The sequence below is a fragment of the Chenopodium quinoa genome, unplaced genomic scaffold, assembly GCF_001683475.1.
Source record: "Chenopodium quinoa cultivar QQ74 unplaced genomic scaffold, ASM168347v1, whole genome shotgun sequence".
Taxonomy (NCBI): Eukaryota; Viridiplantae; Streptophyta; class Magnoliopsida; order Caryophyllales; family Amaranthaceae; genus Chenopodium; species Chenopodium quinoa.
In genome coordinates, this window is record NW_018744128.1 from 1,408,998 (window position 1) to 1,429,116 (window position 20,119).

A 20,119-nucleotide genomic window follows, 5' to 3' on the forward strand; every position below is an offset into this window, starting at 1 on the left:
ACAATGATGGTGAGGATAAGAAGGGTGATGGGATCACTTCAGTCTTCAGGAGTTCATATCTAGCTAGCTAGGGATAATGTTAAGAACTAGTAATTTGAGTCAGCAGAGAGAATCCTTCGGAATAAAAATAGTTTTATTTACTTTTAAAATTAGCTAGTTTGTAGGTTTTTATTGAATAGATCTGGACATTATTATATTTGTATGATCATTAAACATGATTCCTTTGCATAATAAACAAAAATGATCAACTATTGATTTATGCAAACTAAGCTAATTACAAGACTCATAATTTATTTACACCAAAAAATACATCATTGTATAGCGTGTACCTCACATATGTCAATAATACATAAAAAATCACACATGAAACATGTAAAAAAGGGGTTTAAATTCGTGCTATTTATACATGAACACTCCATCTTTGACCATGTCATGTAATAACACTACTTATATATTCATACACTGATACACATATATGTACGTAGTATATACTCCGTAGTAAACACACAAGTGACATAACATTGTTACCTCAATAAGACGAAATTAAGCCAAACGACTACTTCAGAAACGCAATCCAACCATGGCTACCCCCTTAAGCTTCTCATACGATACAGTTATAAATCCCTTGCAATACAACCTATAAGCCAAAAGAGTGACCACAACATTAAAACTTTAGGTCCAAAAACAATTAAAAAAACCCATCCAATACCAAAATAAGAGCATAATTACTACCATAACCACCCAAACCATAAAAATCACTTTCTTCCATCAATAAAACAAACAATCCCAAATAAATACGAGTACTCTCTCTTCCCCCCTAATTTGCCCAGTGTCCTCATCTTCTTTGCCTGAATTCCCTCAAAACATTTCCCACTCTCCCAAATTATTTCTCCTTTTTTTAATTCCTCTTCTCAAATTCCAATGCCCTAAAATAATTTTTTTTTTTTAAAAAAATAAAAAAAAATGTTACAATAGTTTAAATTCTTGATAATCAACAATTATTCCAATGGCAGCAACAACCACTGCCACAACCACAACCACCGCAGCAAACACCAAGCCAAAACGCCGTCGTTTCCGTGAAATTACCATATCGTCCTCAGCTTCCCCTGAACTCGCTCTCTACTCACTGAGTCCAACTCTCTCTCCTTCAATGGCGGACTACGATTCACAACAACCCATTTCATCATACCCCACAAATTTCAGCAAGTTCAACTCTGCTCTTACAGCGGGCCTTCTAAACCCGATGTCCCCACCTCCTCAAACCCGATCAAGCCCGACCCTCTTCGAAATGATGGCCAGTGAGCCCGACATTCAGCCCACTACCAGATCCAACACCAGTACACCCCAAAACGGCGTCGTTAATGTCAAATCTCCTCCGCCATTGTTGGACAAACAGGGGTTGCTGCAACTTCGGATTAATGATATTTTGGCGAATAAGAGTCCAGGAAATCAGTTTAATGACCCGGGTTCGAGTGATATTAAGCTAACTTTGAGTTCCAAAGATGGGTTTTCTGTTGAGTTGTGTGTTCATCGACAGATTCTTGTGGCGAATAGTAGGTTTTTTGCTGGGAAATTTGCTGCTAAGATTCATAGAAATGGAAATGGTGGAGGTGCTGATACGACGCCGTTTGCTGTTGAGATTGCTGATTGTGATGATGTTGAGGTTTATATTGAGACTTTGAGATTGATGTATTGTAAAGATTTGAGGAGGAAGCTTATGCGTGAAGATGTTCCCAGAGTTCTTGCCATTTTGAAGGTATAATCTTTTCTTCTTATTTCTTTTAAATTAGTAATTTAATTTCTGGGTTTTTATTATTGTTTCTTGAATTTGTTTTCTGTTGTTTTAATAGAATAGTGCTTCAGAAATGGCGCCTTGCAAAAATATAAGATTGAATAGTAACAAGGGAAAAGTGAATAAAGAAAAAGGAAAATTTGTGTTTTGAGGGATTATTGAATGGTATAGTTTGTATTTGGTTGAGGAGAATTAGCTAATTATACTATTAGTGGTTATTTTTCGGGTGATTCTGAGTTAGGATCGCGGTAGGGATGTGTATTTTTGGCTATGAATGACAGTGGTTGGTGAACGAAATTGAGTCTTTGGTTTCCACTATAGGATTTCCTGTTGAAGTTCAAACATAATTTTGACTGGCAAGTAGTAGTTAATTGTGTTTGATTGACTATTGATTGTTAAACTTTGTTTTATTGAGTAATGTGGATTGAATGGTTTCGATGCTGTGACTGTGTAGACTGTATCTATCCATATCAAGGCGTTTAGTGATTGCGTTGGTGTTTCCATTGAGTGTGGATTGCTGCAATGTTGTATCTTTGCATAGATTGTTGTAGGGTTACTTTTGAGAACCCTACATTGTCATTGAGGGTCACTTGATTTGCTTTGTTGATGGCTTTCCTTTCCATCTGGGAATAACAGTGAAGTTTCGAGAGGAAAAGGTCTTATACAAGCCATGTTGCATGTAGTTTTCTTTTCTAGTTCTTGTAGGATTCAGCTGCAATTGGATTGTTATGTGAGGCTATTAGTTTGTAGTGTACTAGTATTCAAAGAAAAGGTTATATGACCAGCTATAAGTTTTTTTGCTTGTAGGTTTCCGCTGCAATTGGGTTTGATGCAGGGGTATTGTCTTGTTTAGAGTATTTGGAAGCTGCGCCATGGGCAGAGGATGAAGAAGAGAAGGTGGCCTCACTACTTTCAGAGTTACAACTTGAAGGCATAGGTGCTAGTGAAGTTCTTAAGAGAGTGTCCCTTGATGCAAACACTCATGTGGAAGAGAACATTATTGAGAATGAGGAAGTACTTTTGAAGCTCTTAAATGTAGTCCTCGAAGGGAAAGATGAGAAAGCAAGACGAGAGATGAAGGGATTAGTCTCCAAAATGCTCCGTGAGAATGCAAATCATAATGAACTGCGAAAAGAGTCTTTGTATTCTGCTTGTGATGGATGTTTACAGCGACTACGCCACCATTTCTTACAAGCTGCAGCATCAAACTTGCAGGATGTAAGTCAGATTGCAAGGCAGTCAGATAACTTGCACTGGATTTTGGATATCCTAATTGATAGGCAGATTGCTGAGGACTTCCTGACTACATGGGCTTCACAAACAGAAATGTCAAAAGCACATTCTAAGGTTCCTCCGGTTCACAGATTTGAGATTAGCAGGGTCACAGCCAGGCTTTTTGTGGGCGTTGGAAAGGGACAACTATTGGCATCGAAGGATGTGAGGTGCCAGCTATTACAAACATGGTTGGTGCCCTTCTATGATGATTTCGGGTGGATGAGAAGGGCTTCAAAGGGACTTGACCGGCATTTGATTGAAGATGGCCTTAGCAACACCATTCTTACTTTGCCTCTCTCTTGGCAACAAGAAATCCTTCTTGCTTGGTTCGACAGGTTCCTGAATTCTGGAGAAGATTGCCCTAACATACAACGGGGTTTTGAAGTTTGGTGGAGAAGGGCATTCTGGAAACGAAACACTTTTCAGCCGGACTATCCTCATGTTCGGATTGCAAATGGGAGTTCTGATAATAGATAGACAGTAACTATTCAAATATGCAGAAGTAAAAAAGCTAGTTTTCGTGGGATAATAATTCATCCAGCTGCAATTTTGAAATCTTGGTTTTCCTAACTCAGTCCTTATTACTTGCGAGATCGAGTTTCAATCCTGAAGATCTCGTCGGATATTATACCCATTGACCTGCCTTATGTGCGGTATTGAGTCTATTTCTTTTGCCAGCTTCATTGTTGAAAGTTTATGCTAATCAAAGAAATCTTGTTAATAGCCGGCCGTCTTACATTAGATAAGATTACGTTGTTGAAACTTGAAAGCTATAGATATGGCTATACGCCGTGGTTGTTGACTGTGGACAATGGCTAGTGTTAGTGTCATGATTAGCACTAATAAGACAATGTCCCATGCCGACTTGCTCATTGAAGCTACCTTCATCTCTAATCCATGTCTTTTTCAAGTACAGTCAGAGTTATTAATTTCTTTTGTTGCAAAGCTATCAAAAATATCATTCACTGCCGGATGATATAAGTAGATCACATGGATTTGGCTTTGTTTGGACCGTAAAATCTGAGATATTTTTGACATATAATGTCATCTATAAGTTTCTCTTTTGTGCACTGCTATAGCCAAGTGCCAAAATTATGGCGTACCAAAGTGGGTTATGATATTGTCTAAGACATTTTGTGGTGCTCTTCAATCCTTTATTGATTTTACACTCGGTAGTTGTTTGACTGACACAGATATATACTCATAGGAATTTTTGAAGTTGTTACGAACACTAAATGAAATCGCTTGTATTGAACAACCAAAAAAAACCCAATATTTCTACTCCGTGTTTCCTTGAAAAGCTACAAACGATCACTTGATTACGGTTTATTTACCGTGATATATTTCATGTTCTTAATAGCATGAATGCTACGTGGTTTGATGCATTCGATACATGAGACAAATATACAATGTTTTATACTTCATCTGTTCTATTAATATTGCAATAATGGACTTTTTGCTCTATTCATCACTTTTATTTGACCATATAATATGAGTCATACGTTAAGCAAAATATAGTCAAGTGAGATTTTGTTGGATTCGTCTTATAAAATATTTTCACAATATCAACTTTTTATTTTTTTACTCTTACACAATTATAGACATCTAGCATATAAAAAGTGTTTTGGGATGCGTAATTTCCTCATTGTTGCAATATTAACAGAACGGAGGAAGTACTTTTATATGCTTCGTAGTTCATAAATGTGGCCAGTAGCAAAAGGGGAGAAAATGTGAAAATCATTAAGGCCATGTTTGGTAAATGGCTTTTTGATGGGTTTTTTTTATTAGCTTTTGGCTTTTTTACATGGTTAAACAACCAAAAATTGTGTTTGGCAATTGGCTTTTTAGTCAGCAAAAAAGCTGGCTTTTAAGCCAAAATAGAAAAACTGCTTTGAGTAACTTTTTTTGTTGACTTTTGGCTTGTTGGCCCACAAATTATCTAATAAATTGCCAACAGCCAACAGCCAACAATTAATTTATCAAACACTTTTATAAACAGCCAGCTTAACCAACCAATTTCAAAAGCAATTATAAATAGTCAAATATTTCAACTGGTCAAACAAGCCAAGTGAACTAACTAACCGTCAACAATCATTTGTCAAACAAGGTCTAAGTGTTGATTTAAATTGACCAACTTTTTTAGATTGTTGAATAACTAAAGATTTTGAATTGATAAAAGCTACGGAGTAAGCCGACTAACCCCAAAATTATTCTATTCTATATCAGTAAAATGTTTGGTTAAGAATACCCACCTGTTGTAAATGGGTAAAACTGCCAAACACTTTTCGTATATAAAACCCTTATATGCTACTCTCTTGTATGAAAATGTAGATAAAAGCTTTTTTACAAGTAAAAATGCTCAAAATCGAGATAAAATAATACTAGTACTTTAATCAAATCATATGAACTATTGAATGTATGTATGATATGCTAACAAGGCTTATTTGGTTAAAATTTTAGAGATAGCCAAAACTATAACCAAGATTTGAGGTCGAATTTCATGTACACATTTTGTTTATGGCTCTCTCTTATAGTCTCTTGCTTATTGACGATACTCGACAAGTACGGTAACCGGTAATTAATTGTGGAAGTAGTAATGGATTTGTATGTCATTTTGCTAGGATTTCATGTTTTCATTACTAATTTCAATAGAACTCTACCTCCAAACATGTGTTTAATCTCATCAATTTTCATAATCACTCCGTAATAAAAGTTTGAGAAGTGACTAGAATCGTTACTCAACAAGTTTAGGACTTAGGAGTCACGTGTCACTTTGCTTATTTTCTAACCCCATATGTTTAAGCCATGTGGCAACTCTCTCATTTGAATCCGATTTTCATTCCAATGTTTAAAAATATAGTTCTTATAAGATTTGATCCCACGACCCTTAGTTTAAACTATAAGCCTATAAGGTGTTAGTCACTAAGCTATTACCATGTTACATGACATGTTTTTTTTTTACAAGATATTACATGACATTTAATAAAAAAACAAATATTAATAAAATTTTTTTATTATAGAAATAATGCAGTAACCAGGACATTACGCGGGCCTAAAAACTAGTTACCTTTTAAATTGCGTTTTTCTTTACAAACTTACTTACAAAATAATGTTACCATTACCGCTATATATGGTACTACTAACTATCAAACTAGTCGTCAAAGTTTATGTAAAATCCCGAGTTATTAGTCTATAAAAATATATATTGCCTGAAACTTTAAATACTATCATCGTATCAGCATAGGATCTTATCATCACTTGATAGGATATGATTCTTAATTACGTTATCGAGACATATTCTACATACAATCTTGAGTCTCGACGGCTATTTAGAACATGTTGAAAACCATAAATTTTAGCCGAATGATACAATTGATGATGCATTTTTAGTAAATTCGTCACGATAGTAAAAATATTAATGGATTATTAGTGACTTTTAACATGACACGTAATTAGTGACTAGTGAGCTCGGCCGTAGTTTGGGCCTTGCAAGCCCAAGATACATATACTCGAACATAGTAAAGTACTAGTAGTAAAATAGTAATCGTAAATCATGGTGAAAATGGTGACAACTGTGGTCCATGTGGTGGTCTCATGGAGCAGCTAACCACTAAATCAGGATATGGTAAATATGTACCGCACACCTAGGTGAGACGACCGCACAGATTTCGTCCATATGTATAAAACAAAACCATGTAAGACTACTTTGGAAAACGAGATATGCTTAGTTGCTTACTACATTGACTAATAAACTATCAGTACTACTTGCAGCAATTTGAACTTTTTTCTAATTGATTTCTTATTGGTGTAATACAAGCAAAAAATTGAACTTATTGGTGTGATTTAAGCAAAATAGATCATTTCAGTAAATATAGCCAAGGGATTGGGAGTTTAATATTGTGGTTGCCATATGGCCAAGGGATCTCATGCTTTGACACTTTTTTTTCCAAAGACAATTTATTTAGTTTTAACAAAAATAATTATAAAATTTTATTAAATATATACTCTAATAGTTATTCCATTCACCTCATATATCTACCTATACCATTTTAAAAGTTTAAACAAACTCTTATAAATAGTGCGTGAACATTTATACTTTTAAAATGTTTGTTTATTTATTAATGACATTGATGTTAGCTGTCTCATTTTAATTAAGGTCACTTATGGTCGTTATGGATAGTATGCAAATATTTATACCCTTAACAAATACATAGTCTATTTACATTTTTTTTTCCTTATTTAAGTTAACTGTCAGTATGTCAACTACTAATTTTTTGATATAAGGCCAAGCTGAAAGAACTCTTCGGAAAGTGGGGGTGGATGAGATTTGAACCCGTGACCTTTGTATCACGCTATCTTCGATAGCATGTTAAAGGACCAACTCAACCAAAATCTTAAGCTTATGGTTGAGACCCAAAAATATGTTTTATACTCCATCATCACTAGCTAGCTTTATTTAACTTATTTTGGATGAACTTAAATTACTTTCTACTTCACTTAAATATTATTATTATTATTTAATATTATTATTGAAGAGGAAGAGAATATGATCAAAGTGCTAAAGATTTTTGAAATGATAGATAATATTCAAATTATTAAGTACACGAGGAGTCCTTACCATGAAAGTGAGGGATAGTTAAGTTGGTTAGAACTTCACTATAGATTTTAAGGGAATATTGAATTAATTTTCATCATCCACTTTAGTGGTTCTCTAAAAAAAAAATTAATAATCTAATGTATTTAACCAAATTTCAAGCACTTGATGCAAGATAAATTTTTGATGAGCTGACAAGAAGAAATAATCAAGAAAATAATGTCATTATTCCTTTATTAAGAGGAGAGAAGGTGAAAGGTAAGATCTTGATAAGGTGGCTAGAGATCGAGGTTGAGGGGATAGGGTTGGAAGTGACACTGAGTCAATGACACCAACGACAGGAGACAATAAATGAGGATAAGTGATGAAGAGTTGAACACAATGAAATTATGAGGTTTTGGTGCAATGAGGGTTGACACAACGTTCGTTGGTGATCATGTAAAATTGTATGTGGTGTAACTATGTAGAGTGAGACCGTCTTTTCATTTACTATATGTATTACGCGATTTTACTAAATCATATGTACCATGACATTTGTATTACATTTAACATAAAATTTTAGTGATGATACATGTACTAGTGTCCAAACTCCATATTTTGTTTGAACTTTAAACTCTTTTCATTAGCGTCTATATTAGCATATATGCCAACGTAACACAATGACCAATAATAATTCTAATTATTACTGTAATAAAAAAAAATCTATAACAAAATAGGGACGGATAATTGCACGGGTAATTAACATAATTTTTCATTACAAAAAAACCTATAATCATTAAATTTCTTACATTTTAAATAAACGTTTAATAATGATACATACATAACTTTTGACATTAATATACATATAATATTCTTTTTTTTTCATATTGTTTTTATAAATTCAAGTTATTTTGTTTCAATTGAAACAAAGGATTTTTTTTTTCCATATTGTGTTAAATTAAATTGTTATTCATAATTAGGTTAAGTAAAACGAGCATTGCAACGGGACTTAAGCTAGTTTTATTTTCTAAAATGTTGAAACAATAACACTCATCGAATTGTTGAATTCAAATCGATAATACTTTAAGATTTTTAAAGTATCAAAGTCATAGTCATAAGCTTAATAACAAAAACTTACTCACTCCGTCCTTTTATTACATGTCTGTATTTCTTTTTTGGGTCATCAAAATTAATTACCTATTTCTATTTATAAATTGTACTGTATTCTCCTTTTGATGATTTGTATCCTATTTCTTTTTCTTTTTTTTATACTTTGACATCAATTCTCAATATTTTCTCTCTCCTAATTCTCAATCATTTTTTTTCTTGCTCTCTATCTCTCTCAAACCCAATATGCATATTTGTACTCTTAATTATTAATTGGATCTTGTTAATGAACGCCCCCGGGGCGTTGGATAAACATTTAAAATACTACTAAAAGTGGTATAAATTTGGGAAAGTATGACAAAATCACGCGTCGATCGGCGTAATTAATGTCCATTTTAATTTAATCTTTTTACTTTTTTTTTAAAAACAATTTAATCTTTTTACTTTTAGTTAGCTTGTTCGTTAGCTTTTGCCTTATTAATTTAAAGAAATTTTTAAATTTTAAAAATTCCGTACAAATGAAAAATAGACATATAATACTTTGTAAAAGGATGGAGGGATTCACAATAGAATATTATGGAGTACCGAGGGCGTCTTCGGTAAAATATAGCTGTGAATGTAGCTGTTAGCTGTGATGGTAGCTTTTGGGCGTGTTCGGCGCTAGCTTTTGAGTAGCTTTTAGGTAGTTTTTAGTGGTTTGACCAAGTCAAACCACTACTCAACAAAAAATGTAAGTGTTTGGCAAAGTAATGGTTCAAGTAGCTTTTAGTGGTGGAGGTAGCTTTTATTAAAAGCTAGGATTATTAGCTTTTGAAGTTAGAGGTACCTTTTGAACTAGCTTTTGAAAATTTAATATATAGTTTTAAAAATAAAATATTGATTCTTAAATGTAACAACTAGTCAACCACTACTTTACCGAACAATCATACCTAAATATCTTTTTTCACAGCTAACAACTTGTTGACAGCTAACATCTATCTCTACAGCTCACAGCTATCTCCACAGCTACAGCTACCTTCACAGCTACATTTTGCCGAACATGCCCTTTAGCTGTCAACAAGTTGTAGCTGTGAAGATAGATAAGTTAGGTATGGGTGTTTGGTAAAGTAGCGATCGACTAGCTGTTACATATAAAAATTAATATTTTATATTTAAAACTATATATTTAATTTTCAACAGCAACCTCTACTTTCAAAAGCTAATATTTCTAACTCTTCATAAAAGCTACCTCCACCACTAAGGGCGTGTTCGACGCTAGCTTTTAAGTAGCTTTTAGTGGTGGATGTAGCTTTTATTAAAAGCTAGGATTATTAGCTTTTGAAGTTAGAGGTAGCTTTTGAAAATTTAATACTACACCTCTGGTCCAAATTACTCGCAACTTTGGGGTATTATTTGTGAGATATAAAATATTCCAAAGTTGCGAGTAATTTGGACCGAAGGTAGTATATGGTTTTAAAAATAAAATATTGATTTTTAAATGTAACAACTAGTCAACCACTACTTTACCGAACAATCATACCTAAATTATCTTTTTTCACAGCTAATAGCTACATACACGGCTCACAACTATCTCCACACCTACATCTACCTTCACAGCTATATTTTACCGAACATACACTAAAAGCTACTCAAACACTAGCGCCGAACACGCCCCAAGTACCAACCATATAGTGAATTCATACTCGTAGTAAGTACGAGCACAATTATAAAGCCCAATAATTGAATATCCATATTACACCTCAATATTTCTCAATCCAAAATCTGAACCCTAGATCTAAAATAGAGCATAAAAGTCAAATAAAGAACAAAGGGTAAAACAGGAAACAAAAATAAACGAAGAAAAATGGGTTTCGTTTAGGAGAGAGAAAAAGAAATTCAGAAGAATAAATACGTGGTGATGCTGCAGTAGCCTTCACTTCCACCACCAAAGCAGCCAAGAGAAAAAAAAAAAAAGAAAAAAAAAAAAGCAAAAAAAACTCTTCTCGAGGATTTTGAGGAGAGAGAAACTGCAGAAGAAGACGACACAGTCACACACACAAAGAAGCACAAGGTTGAAGATGAACTAAGAATTATTTCAATATTTTTCTTCAATTTTTCTGCTATTTTTTGTTGTTGATTTTAGAGAGAGAATACAAAGAAGGTTCGATTTTCCTGCGTTTTTGAGGAGAGATGATGATGAATTTTGCACCGATGAAGCAGCAGAATCTCAGAAAAACCCTATTTATTGCCGCCATCTTTAATGGAGAATAGAGGATTTTTCTGTTGTTTATTGATAATTGGAAGGACTCAAGTTTCTGGTTAATCGATGTTGATGATGATGCAGAAGAATTTCTGGAACAATTAAATTAATTTTTTTTTTGTTTTTATGGAAGATCTATTGAATCGAGTGGTTAAGGTGAAGATCGAGTGATATTATCGATTGAATCTCAAGGTATTGAAAGTAAGTTGCGTTTGATTTAAAAATTATAGTTGATAAATCTGCTGTTTTCGGTTTGTTGTTAGGGTTTTTGCGATTGTTGGAATAAATCTTTCTTCATTGATTGCGTTGAAGTTATTGGATGATGGCGGTTACTAAACAAATGAGTGTATAGTATGTTTGCGAGTGTGATGATTGATGGAATTTATGAATGTTGGTCAACTTGAAGAGATATAACCCTAATTTTTTTTGGCAGATTGGGAGATTTATTAGATGAGATTATGAGATTAATTGTTGAAGCTGCTATTTTTCTGGAGTTGCTATTGTTGTTTTAAAGTGCATTTTTGCTGGAGCGAATGGATTTGATTTATGGTTTATGTACTTGTTATAGCACGGTTTCGTTACGAGGACCGTCGAGACTGTTTAATTTATGCTGCTTGTGCTTGTTTTGGCGTGATTTTGTTATGAGGATTGTCGAAATCATTTAATCTGTGCTGCCTTTGGTTTTTGTTAGCATGGTATGGTTATGAGGACCGTCAAATAGTTTAATCTGTGCTGACTGTGCTTAGTTTAGCATGATTTTGTTATGAGGAATGTCGAAACGATTTAATTTATGCTGAGTGTGCTTGATTTAGCATGATTTGGTTATGAAGGGTGTCGAAACCAATTAATTATGCTGACTGTGCTTGATTTAGCATGATTTGGTTATGAAGTCTGTGCTTGTTTTAGCAATGTTGATTTGCATATGGGGCCGTCAATAGCTCGATAGCATATGATCTATGTTACTTGTGCTTGTATTAGTACTTGATTGAATTGCTTGAGGTTCCTTGAAATGTTGAAAGACTCCTTGTTGGAATTAGGTTTAGTCATTGATGTATTACCAATCGTAAATGAGATTAAGTATCGAGGTCCTGCCTAAATTATACTTATGTGTTGGATTCGAAGTAAAAGTTTAAATGATTTGTGCTTTGTTTTCCCCTCTATGTGTTCTCTTTTGGGTTAGTTTGGTCATGTAGAAAGACGCCAATAGGTTTTCTGAGGGGATGATAATTAATGTTTTACTTTTATTGTTTTGGTCTGATAAAATCATAATAGTTTCCTTCTTTGATCTGCCTCCAGGCTTGAATTACAAGGCCGCGTAAAATCTGGTCCTCTTACAGAAAGTGTATCATTATATGTTTGTGATTACGGTCATGTGAGTTTCTGGTGGATCTTTGTTATATCAGAGAACCATGTTTCTATACTTCTTTGCTGCTTGAAAGCTGTAGTAAGAGAATTATGATCTTTTTCACTCTTTCCTCTGTTTGAGGAGTGTTTTATGGCATCAATTATGTCTTTGTTAGTGCTAAGTGTGGCCATGTTCCCTCATCCTTAAGATATACTGGTGATGATGCCCAAATATCCTCGTGCTCGGTGTGTGTTTTCCTGTGACGGTGAATGATTAATCTGCTTGGTGTAATAACTTTCTATCTAATAAAATAGATTAATATGCATTTGGGTGTACATGTTTTGTGTTTTTTCTTGCTTGGATTTCTGAACGTCACCTAAAACATTTTTGTCATGTACCTAGCATCATTTTGATATTTTAAAGCAGTCATTTTTTTATTTTTTTTTTGGGGGGGGGTATATATCGGAAATTTTCTCGTGCTGTTTGGACCAAGACCATTGTCTAAACAGGTTGCATAGATGTCTTTGTCAATGAAGTAGTTTAGTCTTTGTATATACGCTCATAGTCTAATTAATTTTGTCTGAAGGTTATAGAAAGTAGTCGGAGTGCATCAAGACTTGCCAGAAAGACAGTATCTAAAATCATAAAGTATTATACTTTATTTTCCCCAGCAAGTTCAGTGTTTCAAAATGCCTGTATCGGAGACTGAAAAGGTATGTTGAGATTTGTTTTCCAGAGTTAATATTAATGATTTATAAAACCTTAGAAAATATTTGAAAACTCCTCCCTAAATCTCCTGTTATCTTCTATTTGGCAGCGTGGAGTACTAGCATCAGGCTGTCGCTTTAGTAACAAGGCAGAGCACGTACCTATCAAAAAGAGAAGATTCTTGTTAAGGTCCCCGTCACCACCGCCAGTTTACAACTCTCCATGTGCGGAGGAGATTGCAGATCAAACGAGAAGTCAAGATGTTTCAATCAAACTTTTACCTTTGCAATCTTCAATGTCTGACATTAGTTCGAGCCAGATTGTTGAGAATAAAAATCGCATTGATGCTAAGAAAACTTGCAATTCTAACAAAAGCTTCGGTGAAGATGAAGACTTCTCTGGTATATCAATACTTGCAGCTGCTGCCTGCAGTAGCAGTTTGGGAAGAGATTGTGGTTATGCGGAGGATGGTTCAGGCATTGAAGAGTCTTCTGTGCTGGAGCGAGCGCGGGAAGTTTCTACTTATGCTGAAGCACCTTCATTACCTAAGGGTTTATCAAAGGAAGACATTATTAATTCGTCTGAAATGTCAAGTGGAGCAACATCATCCTGTATATCCATAGAGCCAGTTGTAGAGCTTGCATCTATCTCAAACACTGTAAATTCATCTCAAAATGTTGTTGCTGTTGGAAAAATGAAGGATGTTTCCTTGGGCTTTTCTGCGGATGTTTCATGCAGCAAAGATGAAGATGAAGGGAAAGACCAGAGACAATCTTCCCGAGATGTTAGGTTGCATTGGGACTTGAATGTTGTGATGGATGCTTGGGAACAGCCTTTTGATGATCCAGGAGTTCAGAATGTTGTTGCTCCTGACATTTCTCAAGATGCTGGAAAAGTCGACCATAATGACAATATGGAAATAAAAGCCCATGATTCACGAGAAAATTTGGAAACTATGCATGCTGCTAAAAGCTGCCTAGTCCCTGGTGAACAGAGATCACCGGCAAATCAAAGTTCAGTTGATATCAAGGACAATTATGATATAGATTCTTGCCTCAATCTGAAGCAGCCTCTATGCGTAGGTGAGAAGCCTCTTTCAACCAACTCCAATCTTAACTTGGATGTTGTGAAGTGTATGGTTGAAGACTCTAAAAGCATGCACCATGATGAAAATATTGATCCTACTGTTGGATTAGTTGCTGCTGCCCCTGATCAGACTGCTCAATTGTCAGCTTCTTATACTGTAAATGAGGTTGATGACTCTTCTGTGAAGAGTCCTGATTTGAATGATAATAGTGTAAGATATGAGCCAGTAATTGAGGGGTTAAAAACAGATGGTGGTGTGTCTTCTTGTCAGTTGCAGAATTTTGGAAATGCTTGTGCTTCAGATGCTACATTTGGTGCTGTGTCTGCCGATAGTTATATTAGTTTGTGTGTGTCATCAAGCTCAAAGGTTAAACAAAATGTCACAGTTCCAGAGGATTTGGAGACACCTGAGAATTTTCATCACGAAGAAAAATCTTCAATAGAGAATGCTGACCTGAAAACTGTAGAGCATCAAGAGCATGCTGAAGTTGCTGTATCAGATGATAATGCCCCTGTTCACACTGAGGCATCCAACTCTGTGCCTAAAAGATGTGAGCTTCCGATAGCTTTAGATACTAAGTTGCAGGATTTTAATTATATTCAGGATGGAAGCATAGTTAGTAATAATGAAACCATAAAGAATCCCTCTGAAAATTGCTCGGTAACACTAATGGATTCATGTGATTTCTCCATCCACGAGACTTGCAAAATTAACTTGGATAATTGTTCTAATTATTCTGACAATACTGATTATGAAGATTCTCTTAAACAAAGTAATGATGTTGGTGTTCAATGTTATCCAGTTTTGACGGTTGGCACTGATGCTAATGGTGAGCTCCAGGAGGGTTATGATTCCCAATATGAAGATGGGGAGCTTAGAGAGTCAAGTGAACATGCTTGGGAAGAATATGATGCTGGTGATAGAGAAGCTGAAAATATAGACTATATTTCGAACTACAGAGAAACGCATATGGCCAATTCAAGTGAGGACCACGTCTCCGAGTCTGTACAAGATGAAGATAGAAAGAGCGGGAGGCTGGGAACTGCTGCTGCTGTCGCTTTTCATGATTGTAAAAATGATAAAGAGGTTTTTGAAGTAGCTTCTGAAGCAGTTGTGAATGATAGGGAACATGATGAAGGTAACCAAATGAAATCGAGTCATGCTGGAGGGAAAACAGAAATAATTCAGCAAAAGGAACTGCTTGAGAGTAGCAAGAGCTTTTCAGATATGGGAAATCAAGGCATAGATGATATCAGGAGAAAGAATAGAATGCCTGGTCATATTGATGGACCGCTAGATCCCCAAGATGATGAAACTAGAGTGGAACCAAAAGCATTCAGAAGGGGCTTGCAGTCACAGATTGAAGGCCCAATTTCTCGTGATCATGCATATAGGGAGGAGCGTTTCAAGAAAATGGAGAATAGGTATCTGTGTTATGTTGGTTATATGTGCGCTTTACAATGACTTCTTGTTCTTCCCTCCTACCCTTTCCCCTTTTGTTTCCCTTTGCTGTACTCCTTATATTTCCTCGTGTTAGGTGATTTCTTCTAGCTTTCTTGGATCTAATATGTTGATGTCTTTTTGATAGATTTGAGCTTGGCTCCATGAGATCGTTTGAGAGGCCGCGGTATTCATTTCACAGTCAAGGTAGAGGACGCCAAGGTGGTAGGTGGGATGGTTCATCAGACAATCGTAGAAGTTTCAGGCGTTACTCACCTATTATCCATGGACATTCAAAACTCGATGTTGATGCTAGTGTGGAGAGAGATGACCATGCATGTGTTGGCACTCAAGATGACGCATCATATTCTCAACAACTTCCCAAAAGTCGAGCTGGTGCTGATAGAGAGCCTTGTGCTGGATTTCACTCGCGTTATAATACTGATAGGAAGTTTAGCCCTGATAGAGCTGGAGACTTTGGTCGGGGAAGATCCTTCAGGTATGGCCCTTTTTCTGAAAGCAGAGGAGGCAGGGGAAGGTTTAGTGGGCCTTCTCCAGATGAATCGTTCCAATCCTCCTTAAAATACCGGCGTCCTTTGTCCCGCAGAGAGAGAAGTATTTCTCCATTTGGTGGTAGAGGGCAGTCAAATATACATCACTCTCGCAGGAAGTCTCCATCTCGATCAAGAAGTCGGTCTCCTGTCATTTGGAATTCTCCATGGAGAAGGCTAGGGGCTGGAAATAGCGGTAATACCTTCTTTAGGCACCGAAGTAGATCTCCAAATTTTAGGCCTGAGGCCAGAATGCAAAGACTAAGGTCACCACAGCAACAACCTGGCTCCGGGCCTGACCATGCTGGTGGTTTTAGGTCAATTTCAAGAAACCATGGATCTCCTCCGCGTAACCGATGGAGTTCTGCTCGGAAGGATGAGCCAGGTAGTTTTAGGGAGCTAGGTTACAAGCAGCGGAACTCTGCTCCAGATAGATCACCAGGGAGAATTCGCTTGAGGGATGACAGAGGTACCGCAATAGATTCCCCACGAAATCTGAAGCCTGATGGGTATTATAGAACTTCAGATAGGATTCCCGATGATGCTGGTAGAGGAGTTAGATATGAGGAGAATTTTGGAGAAAGAAGGAAACAATATAATCTCCTTCGTCCTGCGAGGCGTAACTTTGATGATGGCATGGCAAATAAAATGCATCAGGATATTAATGATAGTTTCTCCATGACTAATGGTTTTCGGGATAGAGATGTTTCAAGTTTGCAGGACAGAGGGTTAAGGGGTATAGATAGCCGCATTGGCGATGGTCCTAGGAGGTTTAGAGGGGAAAATCATTCTGTCATATATGAAAGAGATGGAAAATTTAATCCTAATTCAAAGCAATTTGGGGTTGATGTCATGGATTCATCACATAATTCCAAGTGTGAGGAACAATATCGACCCAATTATGCTGGAAGATTTTCCGACACCAATGGATCCAATAGAGGATGTCGATATGAGAACTACCAAGACAGACGAAAACACTATGGTCAGCCTAATATCATGAGGCGCACTGATAACGAGGATCCAGAAAAGAGGTTGGATCATGACGAAACTTTCCAGGATACTCCAGAGTTTGGTAGCAGGGTTACAAGGGATTGTGATGGACGAATTGGAAGCTTATCCACAAGCTTCAGGGAAGATGAAGAGCCAGTTGTGTGTGGACAAGAGGATAAACTTGATGACAACCCACTATCGGTTGGTGTGCAGAATTGTGGTGGTGATGATGCTACAAAGGGAGTTGTTCCTTCATAGCTTTGACCTGTGGTTTTGGTCTTCGTTTGGTATCGAAAGATCACTGGAAATTATTTAGTCTCTCTTTTTTTTTAAATCTTCTTGATGTTACCCCAACAGGATAGATAATGCCTGCAAATTTTTGTTGGGGTGCTTTTTATTAGTCTACATTGGCCCTTGACAAAAATTTAGGTGGGTCTAGGAATTTTTTTTGAATCCAGATACCATTTTCTCATTGAATGCGATCTTTATCTTTGGCATTTCCTGCACATGTAACTCTTGACGTTATTGCTCTAGGGTTGAATCAATGAAATTTTTGGGGGCTCATCTTGATTTACATTTTCCTGATTTCTGATTTTTTTTTACTTACCTTTGAATTTACTGCTGTGAAAGATGACTGAGGGGCTTGGCAAAAACATACTTAGCAAGAAGTCCATCACACGTGTTCTCTTCAGAGATATTATACATTGATCAGTTGTTTAGAAATGCTATATAGTGCCTTTTGTTATTATTTTCATTGCCAGGTGATGTTAAGCGTAGGCGTTAATGAGTTGAAATAGGGCAGTGACAGCCTTTATAGGGCTTTATGGTTTGCTGTTATCAGTTGGATTTTAGCCATTACAGGACTTATTTTCTTTCATGGCTTAAGGCATGTTGCTATCTGGCACAAATATGCAATACTGAGAAAATCACAGTTGGTGTTTTGGGCAGTGCATTTATCCATACTTTGAGCTTATGACTGTATACCTGGCTGTCAAAAGTTCCACACAGAACTTGGGGTCTTGCATGTTGCCTGTCTGCTGAAGTTTGCAAAGCTATCACTTTTATCATCTTTTTGGCAAGGTATCCCTCTGCTTAAATGCTTGAAGGAATGTACATTGCTGTGAACTCAAAGGCTAATAGGCTGTCTTGTGGAGAATAACATCATTTATACACTTTGTTGTCTGAGATCAGTGTGGAATAAAGGTGAGTGCTCTGTTCTTTGTTATTTACCCTTTGGTTTGTCTAATATCTGGAACTTTGCAACATCTGATGGCGAAAAGCTAAATCCTAATTGCATCTGATATTGTCTGTTGTATTGTTAGTTTTGAGCATTGAAGAGGTGTGTGAAAGTAAAAAAGGGTAGCAATACAGGATTCCCAGCCAACCAATCATCTATAAGCTGCTCACCTGCTCAATGAGCTGAATAGCACTTCTAGTTGAGGTTAGTAACAGGTTTCGGAAAACCTCGCCAGCTTTAAGTTTTACTAATACAGGTATGTAGCTTCTGTACTCTGGTAATTCTTGTGCATAGTCCTAGTTGGCTGATTAGGTATTATTTTTCTATTAAAAACTTTGGTTGCACCTTCTGTAATGTTTTGTTCTAAATTCCTGCCTAAACAAAGGTTGATGAAGGTGTACACAATTGCACAAGTGCTTTCTGTTGTCAAGAAATCAGTTTGGATTATGTGTTTGTTGGTTGGTTGTGCATATTTTCTGTCCTAGAATTATTTAGTGTATTGAGGGAAATGTATGCTTTTCAAAGTTTAGCAAGAAATTAATAGTTGGTATTTGAGTTTGCTAGGTTAGCTAACAGATTTATTTGCTGTGAATTTGTGATTCACTGAGTGTTTTCTCTGTTTCTTCACTTTTCAGAAAACGGATGTCAATAATAAAAATGGATTTCTCTGTTTCATCTACTTTGCCTCATTTATTACCTTTGCTATATGTCATGTAGTTCTGTGGTTGCTTGTTCTGTACCATCGGCCCATCGGGTTCTTCATCAGCTCGACTCGCCAGTTAAACCCGAAGATTGGATTTTTTTTTTTTGCTGTTTTAAAGGCAGGCCTTTGATTTTCTCTGGTTCGTACCTCCTATCAGAGACAGCCCTTCTCTGAATTTGTTTCGAGGATAATGTGGATATTGTCTACAGGCGGAATATGTATAGGAAACCGTAGTATATTAGTACAGGCACCAAGGTCACTTTAAGACTGCTGATGTTGAGCAATGCAGAGAAACATCCTGTATCTGAAAATATTAACCGCTGGTGCTTATATTCATCCGAAGTGGGTTTGATCAAACAGTGGTATCAAGGAGTTGAGAGAGAGCATTGGAATGTGATACGTCACAATCAAGGACTTGAGTACTCCGTACGTTAGGTTTGGAAGTTTGTTTCTATTATCCATGTTTTTTTATTATAGGCAGTTTTCCAGTGTTTTCGTGGTATGTTGGATCCTGAATAAAGCTCTTTCCATGTAACAAGTAATTTCACAAATTTGGTGGACTTGTTTTTATGACAGGTCACAAATTGCGAGGATTGAAGAGGAACTTCTCAAACGAGTGAAGCCAAAAGCATTAAAGTTGCAATGAAGAAATTCATAAATTCTTTAAAAAATGTCAACCTGTTTAGATGCCAAAGTTCTAAGGCTATGAAGACTTAGATTTAATTTCAGAGAAATTCTTCAGGTTTAAAGTATCAAAAGGTTTTGGGCCTATTGCTTTCTGATGGAACAGAACTATAGAAGGTATATTTTAGCATGAGGATTCGAAAGCAATGGTACCAGTTGGTATGTGGACCATATCAGGCATTTCAATACGAATAATGCTGTCGTAAACTCGTAATGGTACATTATGTTATTAGCTTCAATCTTGAATGCACTGGAGCTCTTGAGGGCGACATACTTCTCTTTAGCATTGTACATTTTCTACTGATGTAGTGGGTTTTTGCCTGTTTTGATGGAAGGTTCAGGCTGATCGGCTACTATACCTTTTATAATTAGTTCTGTATTCTGACCA

General features: G+C 36.1%; 2 protein-coding genes across 4 annotated transcripts; both read left to right on the top strand.

Moving 5' to 3' along the window:
- The first annotated feature begins 429 nt into the window (after nucleotides 1-429).
- Nucleotides 430-4,169, top strand: LOC110692751 (BTB/POZ domain-containing protein At1g63850-like). Its single transcript, XM_021869814.1, has 2 exons — nucleotides 430-1,756; nucleotides 2,600-4,169. Exons 1-2 carry the CDS (start codon nucleotides 1,007-1,009, stop codon nucleotides 3,542-3,544), a joined length of 1,695 nt encoding a protein of 564 aa, XP_021725506.1. The 5' UTR covers nucleotides 430-1,006; the 3' UTR covers nucleotides 3,545-4,169.
- A 6,284-nt stretch (nucleotides 4,170-10,453) lies between these two features.
- LOC110692752 lies at nucleotides 10,454-20,119 on the top strand. 3 transcript variants are annotated; one of them, XR_002505524.1, is made up of 6 exons: nucleotides 10,454-11,187; nucleotides 12,918-13,044; nucleotides 13,149-14,676; nucleotides 14,929-15,550; nucleotides 15,715-18,310; nucleotides 18,430-20,119. XR_002505524.1 is itself a non-coding variant. In XM_021869815.1 (5 exons), exons 2-5 carry the CDS (start codon nucleotides 13,021-13,023, stop codon nucleotides 17,363-17,365), a joined length of 3,825 nt encoding a protein of 1,274 aa, XP_021725507.1. In that variant the 5' UTR covers nucleotides 10,454-11,187; nucleotides 12,918-13,020; the 3' UTR covers nucleotides 17,366-20,119. The 3 variants fall into 3 exon arrangements, 1 of the variants encoding a protein (XP_021725507.1); XR_002505525.1 differs by having other exon boundaries at nucleotides 10,454-11,178; XM_021869815.1 differs by having other exon boundaries at nucleotides 15,715-20,119.